The sequence below is a fragment of the Anabrus simplex genome, chromosome 1, assembly GCF_040414725.1.
Source record: "Anabrus simplex isolate iqAnaSimp1 chromosome 1, ASM4041472v1, whole genome shotgun sequence".
Lineage (NCBI taxonomy): Eukaryota > Metazoa > Arthropoda > Insecta > Orthoptera > Tettigoniidae > Anabrus > Anabrus simplex.
In genome coordinates this window covers 263,506,920-263,525,115 of record NC_090265.1, presented here as the reverse complement: position 1 = coordinate 263,525,115, position 18,196 = coordinate 263,506,920, and the positions used below count along the sequence as shown (strand labels likewise).

Sequence of the window (18,196 nt, the reverse complement as noted above, 5' to 3'; positions counted from 1 at the left end):
AAAGTACGATTATCAAGTGAAGAATTTGATTACGCATATTGTGTGGTAAGTTTGTTCATTGTTTCAACTTATTTGTTTTGTGTACTATTTCGAGACTGGATTTTCACGATAGAAGGCATTTATATTTGTAATCTATGCCATATGTACATTATGTTCACTGATTTTGTATGTGATACTGATTTTTTAAACTGGCTTTACGTTGCACCAACGCAGATAAGTATTTTGGTGAAGATCAGATAGGAAAGGGCTAGGAGTGGGAAGGAACTGGCCGTGGCCTTCATTAAGGTACAGTCCAACCGTTAGCCTGGTATGAAAATGGGAAACCATGGAAAGCCATGTTCAGGGCTGCCGACAGTGGGATTCGAACCCACTATCTCCCGGATACAAGCTACAGCCGCACGCTCCCGGTGGTACATATAAAATGCTTCCTAGATTCAGTTTTGTTCTATATCTGTATCATATATTCTTATCGGCAGTAATTAATTGAAACCGTCACGTCGCGGCTATCAGTGGAGGCGTTTCTGGTCATTTCCACACCAATTCATACAGCTGTTGGTGTAGTATACTACGCTACACGTGGCTGTGTGGTCAGAGACTGCCCCTTCCACTGATAGCGCTGTATCACTTCAAGATATATGGCACCTTCTAGTAACAACTTCGTTAAGTAACATTATGCTTTGCTAGTTTTGGGACATGTTATTTTTATAACATGTTTCTGGAACATGTTATCTCAGCGGAACTGGAATGTTGGAACATGTTATTGGAAAATAACAGGTTAGCCCACCTGTACACCCTACACTCCCCATCCCAGCCAAGATGGCCGCCCCCCGCTTTCTCCACCTACAGAAACTCCCTCCATCCTACCTTTGAGAATTCACGACTACCTGGGACCCCTACTTCCTTCGCCTACACAAAAAAAACCTTGGAACTATTAGAATCTGCCTTGTGGGGCCGATGACCTTAGATGTTAGGCCCCTTTAACCCTTTGCCGTTCCCTATTTAAAGGTGGATGCCCGGCCATAATTACCATGTTTTTCTGACAGAGTCCTTTAAATCGCAATAGGCACAGCAACGTAAATACCACCCTTCAAAAGAAAATAACTAGAAGTCATACGAATAAAGATATAAATGTAATTTCTTTTGCATTTTGTTCGTAAATGATTAGTGCATATAAATGTGTACTCACCCTCATTTTTTATTTCCACGTTTTGCTTCTATTGGTATTCCAAAAAGCACCCCATCCTGCACTGGTAGATCGCACTGCTTACATTTGAAAATTATTTGTTTGCCTCTCCCAGAAGCTGCCCTATTTTTAATTTGTAAACACAAAGCACACACTTTGGCACGACCAGGTATCTTCACAAGAGATTGAAATAATTTAGGGGTAGACAGCTGATGGGTAAACTTCTTTTCCTTCCCGTATGTTAGCAAGACGTGAAGTTCCGATCAGCTGTTGCATCAAGTTGCGCCGGAAGTTCAGCTGTCTGTTTCCATGAGCTGTGAGAGCTGGTTAGTTACTCATATCATAAAGTATGAAACTGTTCACAATGCACACATTGATCAAAACATGAAAAATAAATTTCCACCGTTTTTTTTACGATCGGCCCATCCCCATAGTTTTCTCTTTTCTGATCACTGATGTCTACGCCACCTATATGTTTTGTGTAATTTATGACAGCACGAGGACACACAATTTCTCTTTCTTCATTGCCTTTACCTGTTTATCATTTCACTGTACCATCATTTACAGAATCTGAATTTGTTGACTAAACTCCGCGATTAGATGACATGGTGTGAATGAACTTGAAGAAGAATAATCTCTAACTAAAGACGATATTTATAAAGTAGGTCTCCTTGGGAAATATACGCAGGAAATGCTGTCAACAAGGTTCTGACAGCTTGCTGAGTCAAAGGAATACAGTATGGTTTCACAAGACCCTTCAGTATTTTTGTCAACACACTTCTAATGAACGTGAGTAGGATGAACGCTTTGGAGCGTTCAGCACGGCAGGCGGATGATAATATTTGAGCGTTAAGGACGGCAAAGAGTTAAACAACAAGCATCATCATCAAACTACCTTGCTGCACATTCCCCACCGCACCTGGGCCCAAACCTGCATCAACCCGGACTCCCTCGACGCCCACCCCACCAAATTCTGGCGAAAACTCGATACTCTACTTGGGACTAAATCCACCCCCCAAACACCCAATAATCCATCATGGCATAGCTCCAGCCAACACCGAGTAGAAACTGTAAATCTTCGCCCGTCACTTCTCCCACTGCTTTAACACCCACCTCGACTCCGACTTCGACCTTGCCGATACCCCACTATATCTTTCATTAGCCACCTCCCTCCAACTAACCCCCTCAAACAACCACACCCTATCCCACAACCCCCTTCACACCCCCATCACACCTGCTGAAATCCAATCAATCCTGTCCAAATCCCGTAACACAGCCCCTGGAACCAACAAAACCCGCTACTTGCACATCTGACATGCCCCGCTATCCCTCCTCACCCGACTGGCCGACCTCTTCACCTCCATCCTTCACACAGGATTCTATCCCACTTTCTGGAACATATCACAATGCTCCGGTTCCCTAAGTCTGGTAAACCCCCTTCCGAACTAGATTCCTACCGTCTCATAACCCTGATCGTAGTCCTAGCCAAAATCCTGGTCTGCCGCCTCCATTTCCACCTGCAATCCAACCATCTCCTACTTCCCTCACAATTCAGTTTCCGGCCCAAACTTTCCACCGAAGACCAACTCCTCCATCTCATCCAAACCGCATTCAATAACTTTAACCATGTCCCTCCCTCGCTCCTATTCACCTTCAACTTCCAACTAGCCTTTGACTCTGTCTGGCACCCTGTGCTCCTCTTTGAACTAAGGTTCTTCGCCTTCTCCATCTCCTACATCCGTCTAATCTCATACCCCAGGGATTCCTTCTGCCTGTATCTTTATCCTCTTCGTAGGAAATATCCCTCAACCCTCTGTTCCCACCCAACTCCTACAGTTCGCAGATATAGCAATCCTGGCCCCCCTATACTCAGTACGAACCATCCAACCTTACCTCGACACCTTCCACTCCTTGTGTGACCGGTGGGATCTGAAACTAAACCCCGATGAGACCCAAGCCATCCTCTTCCTCTGCAATCTCGGTAAATTCATCACCATCTGCAATCCCGACCACCTCAACCTCTACGTTCGGGAGAATCGCATCCACACCCAACCCACCCTAAAATATCTCGGCATCCTTTTTGACCAACACCTAACCTTCCGTCCCCACTTCCAACACCTCAAATCCAAGATGCACAACCGTGCTCAACTGGTTCGCTGCCTGGCCGGCACATGGTAGGGTCTTAAATCCTCCCGCCACCTCCTCCACACATACAAGTCCTTTGTCCGACCACCCATAACCTATGGACTCGCCACCTGGGCAGCTGTAGTCAAACGATGCACCATACGCCATGCCATCCGGCTCCCATTCCGCTATCCCACCTCAGACCTCCACAAGATCTTTCCCTTCCTAAAACCGGACTCCTAAGTCCTAACCCAATTTCAGCACGCCTACCGACGAACCCTTGGCTGGGACCACCCCTCCCTAAACCACCTCCTAAATGGCCTACATCCCCCCTCCACACCTTTTCACCTTTACCGATCCCTACGCCCACCCTAAGGCAATGCCTCCGAGAGAACTGTGACTGTAACACCACCCACCCGACCCCCTCGCCACGCCCTGCAATCCTATCCTCACTCCTAACACCCCAACCAGACAATATCGCATGTCGTAATGGCAAGCCAGCAGCTCAGTGAGCCCTCATCGATGCAGTCCCCACTCCCTAACCGACCAAGTAAAGAAGTCAACTGTATACACCTTATGCATGTAAGAATGACTATCTAGTTGGATCATATTGTAAATAATCCCATTAACCATTTTTTCTACTTCGTATACTGTAAAATTCCTATCTCACATCACTGTATATACTGTATACATGTAATTACAACTATCTAGTTGGTGTCGTATTGTAAATAGTCCAATTATAACATTGTTCTACATATACATGGGAAAATTCTTAGCTCACTTCATTGTATATACCATCACTTGAAGAATACACCAGTTGTAAATTGTAAATGAAACATTTGTAAAATTCTGAAACAATTGTAAAGGACCCAAGATGGTAATAAAGCACACAGCCAGAGCAAAAATCCCCTCACCTCCTTCACCATGCCAAACCACCCTAGCCCATCCCCCTACTCCATTAAACCCCAACGCCACCGAATCTCCTGGCCTGAGAGAAGGTGTTACCTTCTAGGTGGCCTGCCCCTCCCCTTCAGGGAGGAGAATGAAAACTTTTTATGATCATGATGCCTCCACAGTATGCACTAGCCATGCATCTTGGTAGGTGTGCTATTTACCAACTGATGAGCCTAACTTAGCACACTGGGGCAGAAGACTGGCAACCAGGAATGAGTTAGCTGGAAAATTTATAATGTCCAATAAAGGACCAACTATACTGGTATTGCCCTCAACTAGTGAGTACTAACAACACACTTTGTCAAAATACATACATATATCCTTTGGTCGCTGTCGATCGTCAGTTATCTACTTCAGCTGCATCAGTAGCAAATTGTCTGATTCTTCCGTTTCTGAGCATTACAGATCATTTCGTGTCACTTCATCGATTGAACGACAAGGTTTCAAGAAATGCATAACTACTTAGAATGAAATGCGGAAATACACTATTATTATTTATTTATCGTATGATGTGCACAGATAGATTATATAAATAAGTATACAATATATACACAATATATACAAGCAGAAGCCTATAGTTCTAAATCAAGTCCATTGATCCATTTCAAGGAATTTTTGAGGGCTGCTTTACCCAGCAGATAGAGGTGATTCAGATGTGAGCCCTAAGAAAATGCACCAATCTCTTTAAATATTTACTTTTGCAATAATTTAGCTCAGATTATTTTTCAAACATTTACAGTAGAGACTCAAAAGAATGTAGTTGATGTTATATTTACTTTATAGTCTACTAATGGAGAAGAGACCTTCTACATTTTATACGGAATGAATGTGATGTTCTTGTATTTGCATGGGTTGGGTTGTTTTACAATGCAGTGAAAACTAGGATAATCATTGCCTCGAAGACTTTGCGTGGGAGAACCAGGAACATTAGTACAAAGATTCATTTAGCACAACTCCCATGTTAGGTTAATGGGACTGTTAGTTCATGAGTAAGAGGGCATGTATTTAGGCGTGTTTTGTCATCTGTTACTTGGTGGTACGCACCATGTGCTGCCATTCCAAATTTTATGCGTCCACTGTCACTTCGCTCAGTTCACTGTGGCTTCGTGCTGTTATCGGCTGATTTATTAAAACTTAATAACTTCTTTTTCATTCCAACTGCACCATGCCATGCTTCTGTGCCGCGCAATATCATACTTCAAAGAGACAGTGAGTAAGTAATTACAAGTTGTAAGAGGTTTCAAGGTGTTGGAAGAATGAAAGGAATCCTCACCAGATGATGTCAACATGTATATCAGTGAAAAGGTGGTCATTTATATAATCATTCTACATAAGGAAATGTCATATAATGATACATACATCTGCTAGAATATAGCAGAAATTTAAATCTACATGCTCTCAAGCAGAAAGGAGTCAAGACTATTTCAAACTCTTTAGAAAGAAAACAAAAACCCTTATTTGGGCCAATTCATACATACAAGGAAAGCAGAGATCATCACTTTCTAAAATATACCATTTCCATCTAGACAACTTCATAACTTTACAAGCTAGAATGAAATTGAAGTTAGGCCCGCAGGGTCTATATCATGCATGGAGGTCGGTGCCAAGGGGAAATGAAACTGAATTTACAAGAAAAAATATTAAGATGAAAAATCTATTACAGTCATTTGAATTAAATATTGCTTAAGAATAACTGAAAATAAACACATCACTTCTTTAACCTTACTTCCAATTACAATTAAGGTTTATAAGGTGTTAAACCATCCTGAAAACACGACTCAATCTCACAAACTTGGCTTCCGATTAAAATTCTGGATTAATCTGCATGATCCGTAGAAAATTTGGTTTTCATGATCTAACTCCGAATTTTCATTCAATTAAGGTTTTCCACCGATTTAGGACCAATGCAGGGTATCAAACAGATAACCAAGTGGACCTTTAGGTGAATCAAAATAACCTCCAGTTATCTTAGACCGTTTATAAATCATTATTCACAAAGTATGATGCTCTAAAAGTTAAATTATAATAATTAAAGAAATAAAATTGCACCATCTTATGTCACCAGAGGACATCATTTAGTTATTAAGAAATGCTCAAATATGCATTGAACTAAAACATGTTCAGAATGAACCAATTAATGATCAAGAAAAATACTTTAATGAACTCTTGAATAATTAACCTTCAGGTTGTGTTGAGGTTGTTTAATACCAAAAATAATTTTTTTAAGTAAGCAAAAGAATTTACGATGACGAAGAAAATAAATTTGGATCTCTTTCTCCCTTTTCTACTACAGTTATTAATTACATGGTCAGCAAATAAATGTGCATGCAACTTATTTTATATCACCTTAATGTTTCACCAACAAAGAAAAAATGAAATTAGCTTAACATCAAATAAACTCCCACATGTGGACCTAATAAAATATTCGGCCACTGCTGACAAATCTAAACCACATTAGAGTAATATACAAAATATTTATAAGATTAATCCACCTTACACCATATCCTAAACAACCAATAGTAAAATCTATAACATGAAATAATGTTAAAAGAAACAAAACAACTATTTCAAACTTTCATAGCTTAGTGGTTGGGAACAGTCATTGTTAGCTGGAATTTCCTTCCAGGATGACACCTACTTCATGCCTATTTGTGTAACACTAATCTGGAATACACCTCACAGTTGATTTTGTAAGTCATGCCTGCCATGATCAGTAATAAATCCCATTAACATACTCTCCTTGAACTTATCCATCACTATTAACACTAACACTATTCACATTTGAAAAATCTAAAGGATTAAACCCCAAATTATTTACAACACAAAGTGCCTGTTCAGTCCTATCTTGAGTCTTAATAACCTCATCTGTCGTAACCATCACTAAACAAAGAAACATTAATTGACGATCTTGATGAATGAATAGCAAAAACTATTTTACCACACAAGCGCTTACTCAATCATATCGTGAATCTGAGTCGAACAATAAAAGTGAAATTCAAAATGAAAAATTAACTCATAGCAACACCCCCTGTGGGTGGGGGACGCAGATGAAGAATACACTCAGGGTATTCCCTGCCTGTCGTAAGATGCGACTAAAAGAGGCCCCAGTGGCCCTTGACTTGGGAGCATGAGTTGGCGACCACAGGGCCCTTAGATGAGTGCTGGCTTTGCTTCTACTTGTGCCAGGATCCTCACTTTCGTCTATCCTGTCCAACCTCCCTTGGTCAACATTTGTTCTTTTCCGACCCCGATGGTGTTAGAGAATTCGAGGCCTAGGGTGTCTTTCATTTTCACGCCTTTCGTGGCCCTTGTCCTTTGTCCGGTACTTCATTCTTTGAAGTGTCAGATCCCTTCCATCTTCTGTGTCTGACCCCCTGTGGGAGAGGCATGCAGATGAATGCACCCACGGTCTCCCCTGCCTGCCGTAAGAGGGGATATAAAGGGGCGACCAAGGGATGATGGCCTTAGAACCATGAGACTACTTGTGATTAGTACCATTGCATGAGGAACATCATGGGGCTATGTTACCTAGGAGAAGTAACATTATGTGCAGACCACTACAGGTCTGGGCTTTGCCTGTGATTAGTACCATCATGAACATTCCACCATGGTGGGGGAGTGGGTGCTCAGTTGAATAGACTGTGTCTGGCGGGAATAAGTGCCGAGCGCTGCACTCGAATGGGTTGGTTCCACTGTGTTCAGAATGGATCTGCATTACCTATGAGTAGGACCACTGTATGAGAAACACCATGGGTCTACGTTGGCTGTGATTAGTACCACATGTGAGCAACACCACTGGTTTATGCATTGCCCGTGATTAGTACCACTTTGTAAGGAACACCCTGGGTCTGCATTGCCTGAGAGTAGTTCCCATATGTTTCTATACGCATAAAAACTCCCTATAAAAATAAAATAAGTGTTCGAAAGTGGGAAATATCCTTCAACCTTAGTTGTTAAAGCCAATACGGGTTAAAAAATTAGATCTATAAATTGAATTACTGGTACTTGACTAATGAACGTAGGTTTTCATGACTCATTGTATTAAAATAACTAAATTAACCCTAGATTACTAAGCTTTCGTCTGCCGGACAACGCGCGCGGATATTAGTAGCTCCCCCTTCCCCCTCCTACAAAGGTATTTGCTTCACTTTCTCTCTAGCTTCCTTTGTGCGAGTCCTGACCTTGTAGAGAACAGTTGTATCACCGCACGTTACTTCATTCCGTATCTACGAGGACCCCGTCGTCTGAGGTACGAATGCTTACTGACACCGTTACTTTTGTTACTTTTATACGTAGTTGAGCATTTATTTATTTATTTATCTATTTATTTATTTATTTATTTATTTATTTATTTATTTATTTATTTATTTATTTATTTATTTATTTATTTATTTATTCTGCATATTCTAGAAATAAACAATAGTTTATTGCACACTGTGACAATAAGTACTTCCAATACATCGGAATATATAATTTCACTGTTACGTTCTCATTAGCTGTAATTGTGTGTTGAAATAGGGAAACCACTCCAGAAAATTGAAATATATTTCAGATGGCAGAGAATATCAGAGATGACCCACACACAATACTACAACTTTTGACAGAAGTAGATGACACTGGCGACAACACAGCAGTAACTGGAGAAACATGCAGTGAACCAGAGGATGGCTTTGAAGAGGACGACATCGAATTAACTGACAGAGAATCTGACCCAGAATATAACCTACAGTTAGATGATTCCTATGATTCTGACGAGCCGTAAAGAAAGAAAAGACGTGATCCTCTGATGAGGACCCTGATTCAACTAGTAGCAATTCAAACCCGATTGTTTCCAGTGCTAGGCATCTGGATGTTGTAGTCCCTAATAAGACCACTCTACGAGGGAGAAATAAACACAAATGGTCAGCACTTCTGTTGAGAAACCGTAATACCCGAACACCTGCCAGGAACATAAATTCATATAAAGCAAACCCCTTTAGGGGAAGCTAGAAATGTTTCAACACCCATGGAATTGTTTTCTTTATTCTTTAACAATTTTATTTTAGATAAACTGGTACAACACACGAATGAGAAAATAGACGTTCAGACTTGTAACCAAGCTAGAGCTAGTGCAACAATTTCTCAAACAAGCAGGGAAGAAATCAATGCTCTTTTTTTTATACTCGTGTTATCAGCAGCCATGAAACCAGTCATCTTCCTACAAGAGAACTGTTTGATCCAACTTTCTGTGGTTACAGAAATAAGGCAACAATATCAAGTTAGCGTTTTGATTCTGTTGAAGTGTCTTAGATTCGATAATAAATCTACTAGGGTAGAGAGACAAGCGAGTGACAAGTTTGCAGCCATTCGAGAAGTGTGGGATGAGTTTATCAAGAACTATGGAGACTCATACAAGCCACGAAGTCACACAACCACTGACGAACAACTCGTTGGATTTTGTGGAATTTGTCCTTTCATGATGTACATCCCCAACAAACCTACAAAATGTGGAATTAAGAATGTTATGTTGAACAACACTGGGACCAAATATATTCGGGAAAAAATATGAATATGTCTGGTCAACCTCTCACTCATTATTTCGTAAAAGAACTGACTGTGATCATCCATGGTTCGAATAGGAATGTAACCATGGATAATTGGTTTACTTCCGTCCCACTGGATGAAGATCTTTTGAAACCACCTTAACTCGTTGACAGTTAAAGGAACAATAACAATGAGTTTCACAAATAGGAAAAGTCCTCTCAGTTTTAATTACTGCGTTGATGGCTTGAAAGTTCCTTTTGGGGATCATTGTAAGTATCTAGGTGTTAATATAAGGAAAGATCTTCACTGGGGTAATCACATAAATGGGATTGTAAATAAAGGGTACCGATCTCTACACATGGTTATGAGGGTGTTTAGGGGTTGTAGTAAGGATGTAAAGGAGAGTGCATATAAGTCTCTGGTAAGACCCCAACTAGAGTATGGTTCCAGTGTATGGGACCCTCACCAGGATTACCTGATTCAAGAACTGGAAAAAATCCAAAGAAAAGCAGCTCGATTTGTTCTGGGTGATTTCCGACAAAAGAGCAGCGTTACAAAAATGTTGCAATGTTTGGGTTGGGAAGAATTGAGAGAAAGAAGAGCTGCTCGACTAAGTGGTATGTGATTGAAATAATAACATTAAGTTATTATTTCAATCAAATATCATCAATACGGACCAAAAATGATATTTATTACATGTAAGTGGTATGTTCCAAGCTGTCAGCGGAGAGATGGCGTGGAATGACATTAGTAGACGAATAGGTTTGAATGGCGTTTATAAAAGTAGGAAAGATCACGATATGAAGATAAAGTTGGAATTCAAGAGGACAAACTGGGGCAAATATTCATTTATAGGAAGGGGAGTTAGGGATTGGAATAACTTACCAAGGGAGATGTTCAATAAATTTCCAATTTCTTTGAAATCATTTCGGAAAAGGCTAGGAAAGCAACAGATAGGGAATCTGCCACCTGGGGCCTGCCCTAAATGCAGATCAGTATTGATTGATTGAGAATAAACGTGAGATACCTCGTGAGCTTCTTGAAGTGAAGAAGCAAAAAGTCGGCACGTCAATGTTTTGTTTCGATTGACCAAAAACTCTTGTATCGTACAAACTAAAGCAGGGGAAAGTTATTGTTCTACTATCCACTACTTATGAGGACATAGAAATAAGGGATATCAGTGGCAAACCTGCAGCAATGGAATTTTATAATGAAACAAAAGGTGCAACAGATTCTTTCGTACAAATGTGTTTCAGCATGAACTGCAGTAGGAAGACGCAGCGGTGGCCTCACTATGATCAATATGTTCTTAGTTAATGGATATACTATGTTCTGCCACAGCATCCTCTGAAAGGGAGAACAATCTATCTTGAGAAGGGCATTCGCGCAGCAGTTAAGCGGTGACCTGATTAGAACTCACCTCCAGCTCCGCCTTGCGCAACAAACTTTGAAGCGGTCATTACGTGGTATGATCTGCGATATTCTCAATGAAAATCATATAGTACACAGGCCAGACGAAGCACAACCCGGCAAAAAGAAAATATGTGCATTTTGTCCCTCAGAGCTACGAAGAATGACACGGTTTTATGATACTGTTTGCTATCGACCTATGTGCGGTGACCACCGATCAACGCGTGCTGAGTGTTGAAATGACACGAGTTTGTGAAAAATAGAAAAATTGTCTGTACATACAGTGTATTACGTGCTGGGTTAGGTATTAAGTTTTAAATAAAGTAATTGTAAGAGTTATGGAAGGTTTGTTTTTCGTAGTCTCATAGATGAATGCTTAGTGATAACGTACTTCATAGACGAGCTTAGTAATCTAGGGTTAATATGATTAACTGAATTAAAGCCATTTGTTTATTACTAAAACAAAGCTGAGCTTTCCACCATTAGATTAGCCTTCATCATGGCATGTGAAGATCTGTTTCTGACAGTGATCATAGAAATTCTTCAAAGAATGTGGAAGTCACAACCACACTATATACCCCCCCCCCCCCACTAACTGGATTCGGGTATCATTGCGCTGTGCTATGGTGGTTGAGAGTGAAGTTGCTGATTCACCACCCTCTGTCGAAAGTGTTTGGAGTGCGTTGCTCTGTCATGTTGGTGTTATGCATGTATTTATGGAGTACAGATTTTCCATGTATTTGATAACTTGAAGCTGTCTTCCCTGTTGAATTTTTTTTTTTACTTTACGTCGCACCAACACAGATAGGTCTTATGGCGATGATGTTGAAGTTATTTGGGCACAGCTCTATCTGTATGGCTTCCCTCACAAGTTGAGCGTAGGTGTCTTTTACAGGCGTGATGATCTTTGCCTGGTCAAAGAGGATTTGGTGTTCTGTATTGTAGAAGTGTTCTAAAATGGCAGACTGACTTGTTGCATTTTCTGTGCAGTATGAAAGAGTAACATTCTTCATTGACCGAATGTGTTCTTTCACCCTGGTGCTAACAAGCATTTTTGTCATGCCAGTATATGAGCGACCACAATCACATGGAACTTTGTAAATGCCTGGTACTTCAAGAGGTGGTTTTTCTTTTACTGGTCAGAACTGTGATTTGAGCTTCCAGTCAGTGGTGAAAACTGGAATTATATTGTACTTCCTAAGGATGCGCCCTATTCTATCAGTTATAACTGCCACATAAGAAAAGAATACTTTTCCTTAATGAACGTAAGTTTTCGTGGCTCATTGTATTAACATAAAGAAATAAATGAACTGGATTAAAGCCACTATATATATATATATACTTATTAATAATAAAGCCAAGCTTTCAGCCAAATTGCATTGGCCTTCATCAGGGTATGTGAAGTTTTGCCTCCGACAGTGAGCAAAGAAATTATCTGAAGGAACATGAAGTCATGCCCGTACTATCCACGGCCTACCCCACTAACTGGACTCAAGGATCGTGGTGCTGTGCTGTGGTGGTTGGGATGGAAGTTACTGATGCACCGCCCTCTGTCGACAGTTTGAGTGCGTCCCGCTGTGCCATGGTGGTGTTATGCATGTATTTCTGCAGTACAGGTCTCCATGCATTTGATAACTTGAAGCCGTCTTCCCTGTTGATGTTATTTGGGCGCAGCTCTATCTCTATGGCTTCCCTCACAAGACGAGCATAGAAGTCTTTTACAGGCGCGATGACCTTCGCCTGGTCAAACAGGATTTCATGGTCTGTACTGTAGAAATGTTCTGCTATGGCAGACTGGCTTATATCGTTCTCCGTGGAGGATGAAAGAGCAACATTCTTTACCGATCTGATGTGCTCTTTCACTCTGGTGCTAACAAGCCTTTTTGTCATGCCAACATATGAACAACCACAACCACATGGAATTTCATATACGCCCGGTGTTTCAAGACGTGGGTTCTCTTTGACTGGTCGAAACAGGGATTTGAGCTTTCGGTCTGCGGTGAAAACTGGAATTATATTGTACTTCTTAAGAATGCGCCCTATTCTGTCAGTTATACCTGCCACGTAAGGAAGGAATACTTTTTTCTTTTTGCTGTAGTCCTGGTTGGTGTTATTCAAGTTAGGCTCCTTGATCTTCACAGCTTGTGTTATGTCTCCAGATGTATAGCCGTTTTTCTTCATGGATGTTGTCAGTTCTCTCATTGCACTCAAGCAATTTGGCTGAAAGCTTGGCTTTATTATTAATAAGTATATATATATATATATATATATATACTGTAGTGGCTTTAATCCAGTTCATTTATTTCTTTATGTTAATACTTTTCCTTTTTTTTTCTGTAGTCCTGGTTTGTACTATCCCTGTTAGGCTCCTTGACCTTCACAGCTCATGTTGTCTCTCCTCATGTATAGCCATTTTTCTTCATGGATGTTGTCAGTTCTCTCAATGCACTCGAGCGGTTATCATTTCCAGGTATTTCTGTCTGATTCTGCCAGCTATATGTTACAAGCTGCTGCAGCATTGAAGGTATTTTATCTTCATTTGGTTCACTCGGCGTGCAGTAAAGTTGCATGTTTATATTGAGTGTTTATACCGCATAATATACTGTATCCCATGTCTACTCATGACAAACGTTTAGTAATCAAAATAGACACCATTAGATGCAATACACTTTTCCCAACAGATACAGGTACATCCATGTCCATTGCGTAGAAGTCCAACTGTCTGAACATAAGAAATTCTTCAAGGAAATTTTTTGGCAGCTGCTTCATTGATGAACTGTTTCCTTGCCCAATATTATCCAAATGTAAAAAAAAAGTGGTAGACTGTTGGTAAGTGGTATGTTGAAAATGGTGGATGAGGAAGAGTTTTAAATTGAAAGTTGTGAAATTTTTGACGCGTGGTTGCACTTTTGTCCTGAAGTGTTACAGCTCCATGTTAACCAATCCTGGCCAGATGTGTTATTTCTGATGTGTTTCATGTAGCTGGATACATTACTTCTCAATGTCTTCACATTTTAAGGTAGTGGTGAGCAATACCCACTGGATACCACCAAAGAGTGACCATTATCTTCCTTAGAGGAAGGATCGGTTTCACTGTGTTTTGAAGCCCCATCAGCATTTAGCCATTGTGCAGATCAGCAATGATTATCATATAATATAATTTTTTTCATTACGTGTCATTTTACTGTTCCATTCAAATTTGGAGCATTTATGTTCGGGTAGAGTGGAGAAGGGCAAATTTCAAGGCGCTACGTCATGTTATTTTCAGTGATTGCAAGGTTCTTGACTTTCCCAATTGCTTGTTGCGCTAAGGGCTTTACGTCGCACCGACACAGATAGGTCTTATGGCGACGATGGGATAGGAAAGGCCTAGGAGTTGGAAGGAAGCGGCCGTGGCCTTAATTAAGGTACAGCCCCAGCATTTGCCTGGTGTGAAAATGGGAAACCACGGAAAACCATTTTCAGGGCTGCCGATAGTGGGATTCAAACCTACTATCTCCCGGATGCAAGCTCACAGCCGCATGCCTCTACGCGCACGGCCCAATTGCTTGTTAAGTGTATGAGCAACTAACATAGTATGTGAAGAGAAAAGAATCCTGTGAAAACAGGATGAACAAGAAGTAGATATCAAACAAAAGAGAGCTGATGAAGCCACAAGAACTCCTGGAAATAATGAAGGTTAGAAGGAGAAATTTGAAAAGCCACAAAAGAACAGCAGAGTTCCAAACAAGATAGCAAGATCAAGAGGAGGCACAAAAAGGTGAGTGAAGCAAGAAACCCAATATTGTATTGAAGTCATGTTATGGATAGGTGGTAACTGTTGAAGAGATACTTCAGGAATGCAAAAGTATGTTGAGCACCTGGTCTACCAGAGATATAGAACACAGCATCACATTAGATGATGACATGGAGTGAAATAGAGTGAGCTCAGATGTCATCAAAGGAAAAAAGGAAAGAGGTATTGTAGGACATGCATCTAGAACTGCTTTGGGGTGAACAATGTCTCACACCATTTGTCGACCTCTTAACAAAATATGTAAAAGCTCAATCTGACCCATGAATAGATGACATATGAGAACATATCATAGGACCAGCCATTTAGACTGCTAAATACGGCGTCTTGCGGTACAATCCGTTTGTCGATATGATGTACCGTTTAGCAGCAGTTAATCTGCAATATTTTAAACATGCATATACTTTCGTATGTCGATTTGTAGCGATCAAGAAAGGGTGTGTCTGCTATTGTAATCAGTACTCCCCACATTGACTTTGACTGGCAGTGGAAATGGAGTCCTCGAACTCCTGTATAAGTAGGAGGGCCCACCGTTGTAATGAATAATTTCCTTCTCGATTTCACTTGCAGAAGGTAAGGGAGCATGCAGTTTTGTTCAGAACTTCCTTACCCGATTGTGTTTGGCTGTAGGCAAGGGTGCCCGCCATTATGAACAAATGTACCCATCTAAAATGTGACTGACGTTAGGCATAGTGGCCTACTATTTTAAAGAAACTCACCAACTTGGTGTGACTGGCAGTAAGCTGGCTGGCGTTGGAATTGTAATGATAACAGCACAACTCAATTTTGACTGGCAGTAGGGAAGTTGCCTGACATTATAAAAAAACCCTCAACTGTAATCTGTCTAGAAGTAACAAAATAGATTGTGACCCTGCATTAGGCAATGGGGCCTGCCATTATAATGTAAACTTCCCAACTTGATTGTGAATGGCGGTAGGCAAGTGAGCCTGCTGTTATCATCACAACTCTGCAATTCACACTTTACATTGGAAGCAATGTATGGGGACCTCCCGTGCTGTTTCTCAGATAACGCTAAGAGACATACAATTTAAAATGAAAAATCTTATTCACTGCACGTACAGTAATTTACTTCCATATCTGTATACAATGTAGAATACCGTAGCGAAGCACGGGTATATTTACCAGTACTAAAATAAAGTTGATACCAAACAGAGAGGCTGTGCGTGTTAATGCACTACGGCTATGGAGCCAAGCATCTGCATTCAGAAGATGCACGGGTTTGAATCCCACTGTCGCCTCTCCTGAGAATGGTTTTCTATGGTTTCCCATTTTCATTTCCAGGCAAATACCGGGACAGTTCTAATTAATCGGCCATAGCCGATTCCTTCCACCTTCTTACCCTATTTCACTCACCATCATTCATTTCATATTCTTTATTTCCTCAACTGAGGTTGGCATCAGGAAGGGTATCCCGCTGTAAAATGGTATCTCCTAAAGCTGTTTGTAGCTCGTAGGGGCAGCTGGGTTCCTTCTTTGGCTGTCCCTTAGCAATATACATCCTAGTGATGGTTTATGACACCCCCCCGTATCAATCATGACCAAGCATGGCCTGTCCCCGAGCCACCCGTTGGTGATCAAGCTCTTTTCACCTCATCCCTACCCCATATTAAGAAACAGCACTAAGAGGTAGACAAACAACTGAAATAAAATTGATAATATATTAGTAAATGGAATGTTGTCAGTGTAGTCGCCTATCCTGTAAGTCCTCCAGGGCTGTGTTTTCTCACCTCTGCTCTTTAATGCCTATTCAGTTAAGATCCTTGAGGACATCCGTGGTGGAATGAAGCTTCGCTTCATGTCATCTAGCATCCGGTCGATTTCTGCCCTTTTTGCCAGGAGTACCCTATGGGGTGGTTGCTGGATCGGGGAAGTATTACCGGTGTTGATGCAATTGTACACCCTGTCCATCCTTGTGTAGTCACCTCCTGTAATAGTGAAAATATTCTAGAACTTGTAGATCAATTCCTTCAGATCCCTCAGCTGTCCAGCTTCCAGGCATTTCCGGTCATCACAAATAATCTTTTGGAGCTTTTCCGATCCTTCATCTGCTTCCAGGGCCTGCATCTTCATCATTCACTGGCCAGATACATGTGACTGGTTCACACGTCCCAAGCTTGATCCCACTGGGTATCCTCTGATCCCGTGACATCAAATTCAGTGTGTGTACCAGCATGCAACTTTGTTCCGGGATGTGCATCCTCACCAGGTAAAGTCCTTGTTCGATGGTTGTTGATCTGGGTTCCACAAGCACGCCATCTCCTGGTGTGGGTCCCTCCGGCCGTGCTGTCATCATCACAGGTAGGTATCACCTTTTCTCTGGGAAGCATTAGCCTTGTTCCTCGGGTTTGCGTTCCTGAGCGTTGGAGTATTATCTCTTGCTGACCGAACTACACCACATGTCGTCCCACATTGACAGTCACCTCATATGCCCATAGAACGTCTAGCCCCAGGCTAAGATATCCTCGTTTGTGATGGTGGTGACGAAAGCCCAGACATAAAGGCATTGTCGTCCCAGTTCTCAAGTTTAATAGCGCCTCCTTAAGGACAGGAATGGTATCTCCTAAAGCTGTTTGTAACTCGTAGGGGCAGCTGGGTTCCCTCTTTGGTTGTCCCTTGGCGATATCCATCCTAGTGATGGTTAATGCCACCCCCCAATCAATCATGACCAAGCACGGCCTGTCCCCGAGCCACCCGTTGGTGATCAAGCTGTTGTCACTCCACATAGAGACTAGGTTTAATGTGAAGCGAGGGGTTGGTAGTGACGGCACCAATGCGCCCCTCTCATCATCGACGCTTGTTTGTTTCTGTGGTTGGAGGCTGTCCTACACGTCAGTTCATCTGCAAGTGGCCGCACTTGCCGCAGTTCCAGCAGGTGATATCCTGGGGTGGTCTTGGCATCTTGATGGTGGCGTGTTACTCTCCTGTTACTGAGGGAGCCTCCGGTGCATCCTCATTCTTCACAACTCTTACCTCAGTGACAGTGCCGCAGTTCCCTTATCTACCTCCATCCTCAGGGGTATCGTTATAGCTCCCCTGAGATTATGCTCCCCATTGAGCACCAGCCATTGGTGAACTTCAGCGTCACAGAGCCATCAATGAAAGTACAGGTTGCCTCATGCTGGATGTGATCCTCAAACAGATAGTCCTGAGCCTTGTGGGCTAGCGGTTCAGCCTTTGCGGTGAATTCC

At 41.6% G+C, this 18,196-nt stretch overlaps 1 protein-coding gene across 6 annotated transcripts in view; it reads left to right on the top strand.

Moving 5' to 3' along the window:
- The window catches only part of LOC136886644 (sorting nexin-24), a 73,972-nt gene that overhangs the window by 38,331 nt on the left and 17,445 nt on the right, over positions 1-18,196 (top strand). The window contains exon 1 of one of the 6 annotated variants that reach the window (XM_067159475.1): positions 13,603-13,718. The exons of the other annotated variants lie outside the window; for them this stretch is intronic. Coding sequence (XP_067015576.1) covers positions 13,620-13,718 — 99 coding nt within the window. The 5' untranslated portion in view covers positions 13,603-13,619. Of the gene's footprint in view, positions 1-13,602; positions 13,719-18,196 lie in introns of those variants that run through there. 6 annotated transcript variants of the gene reach the window in all.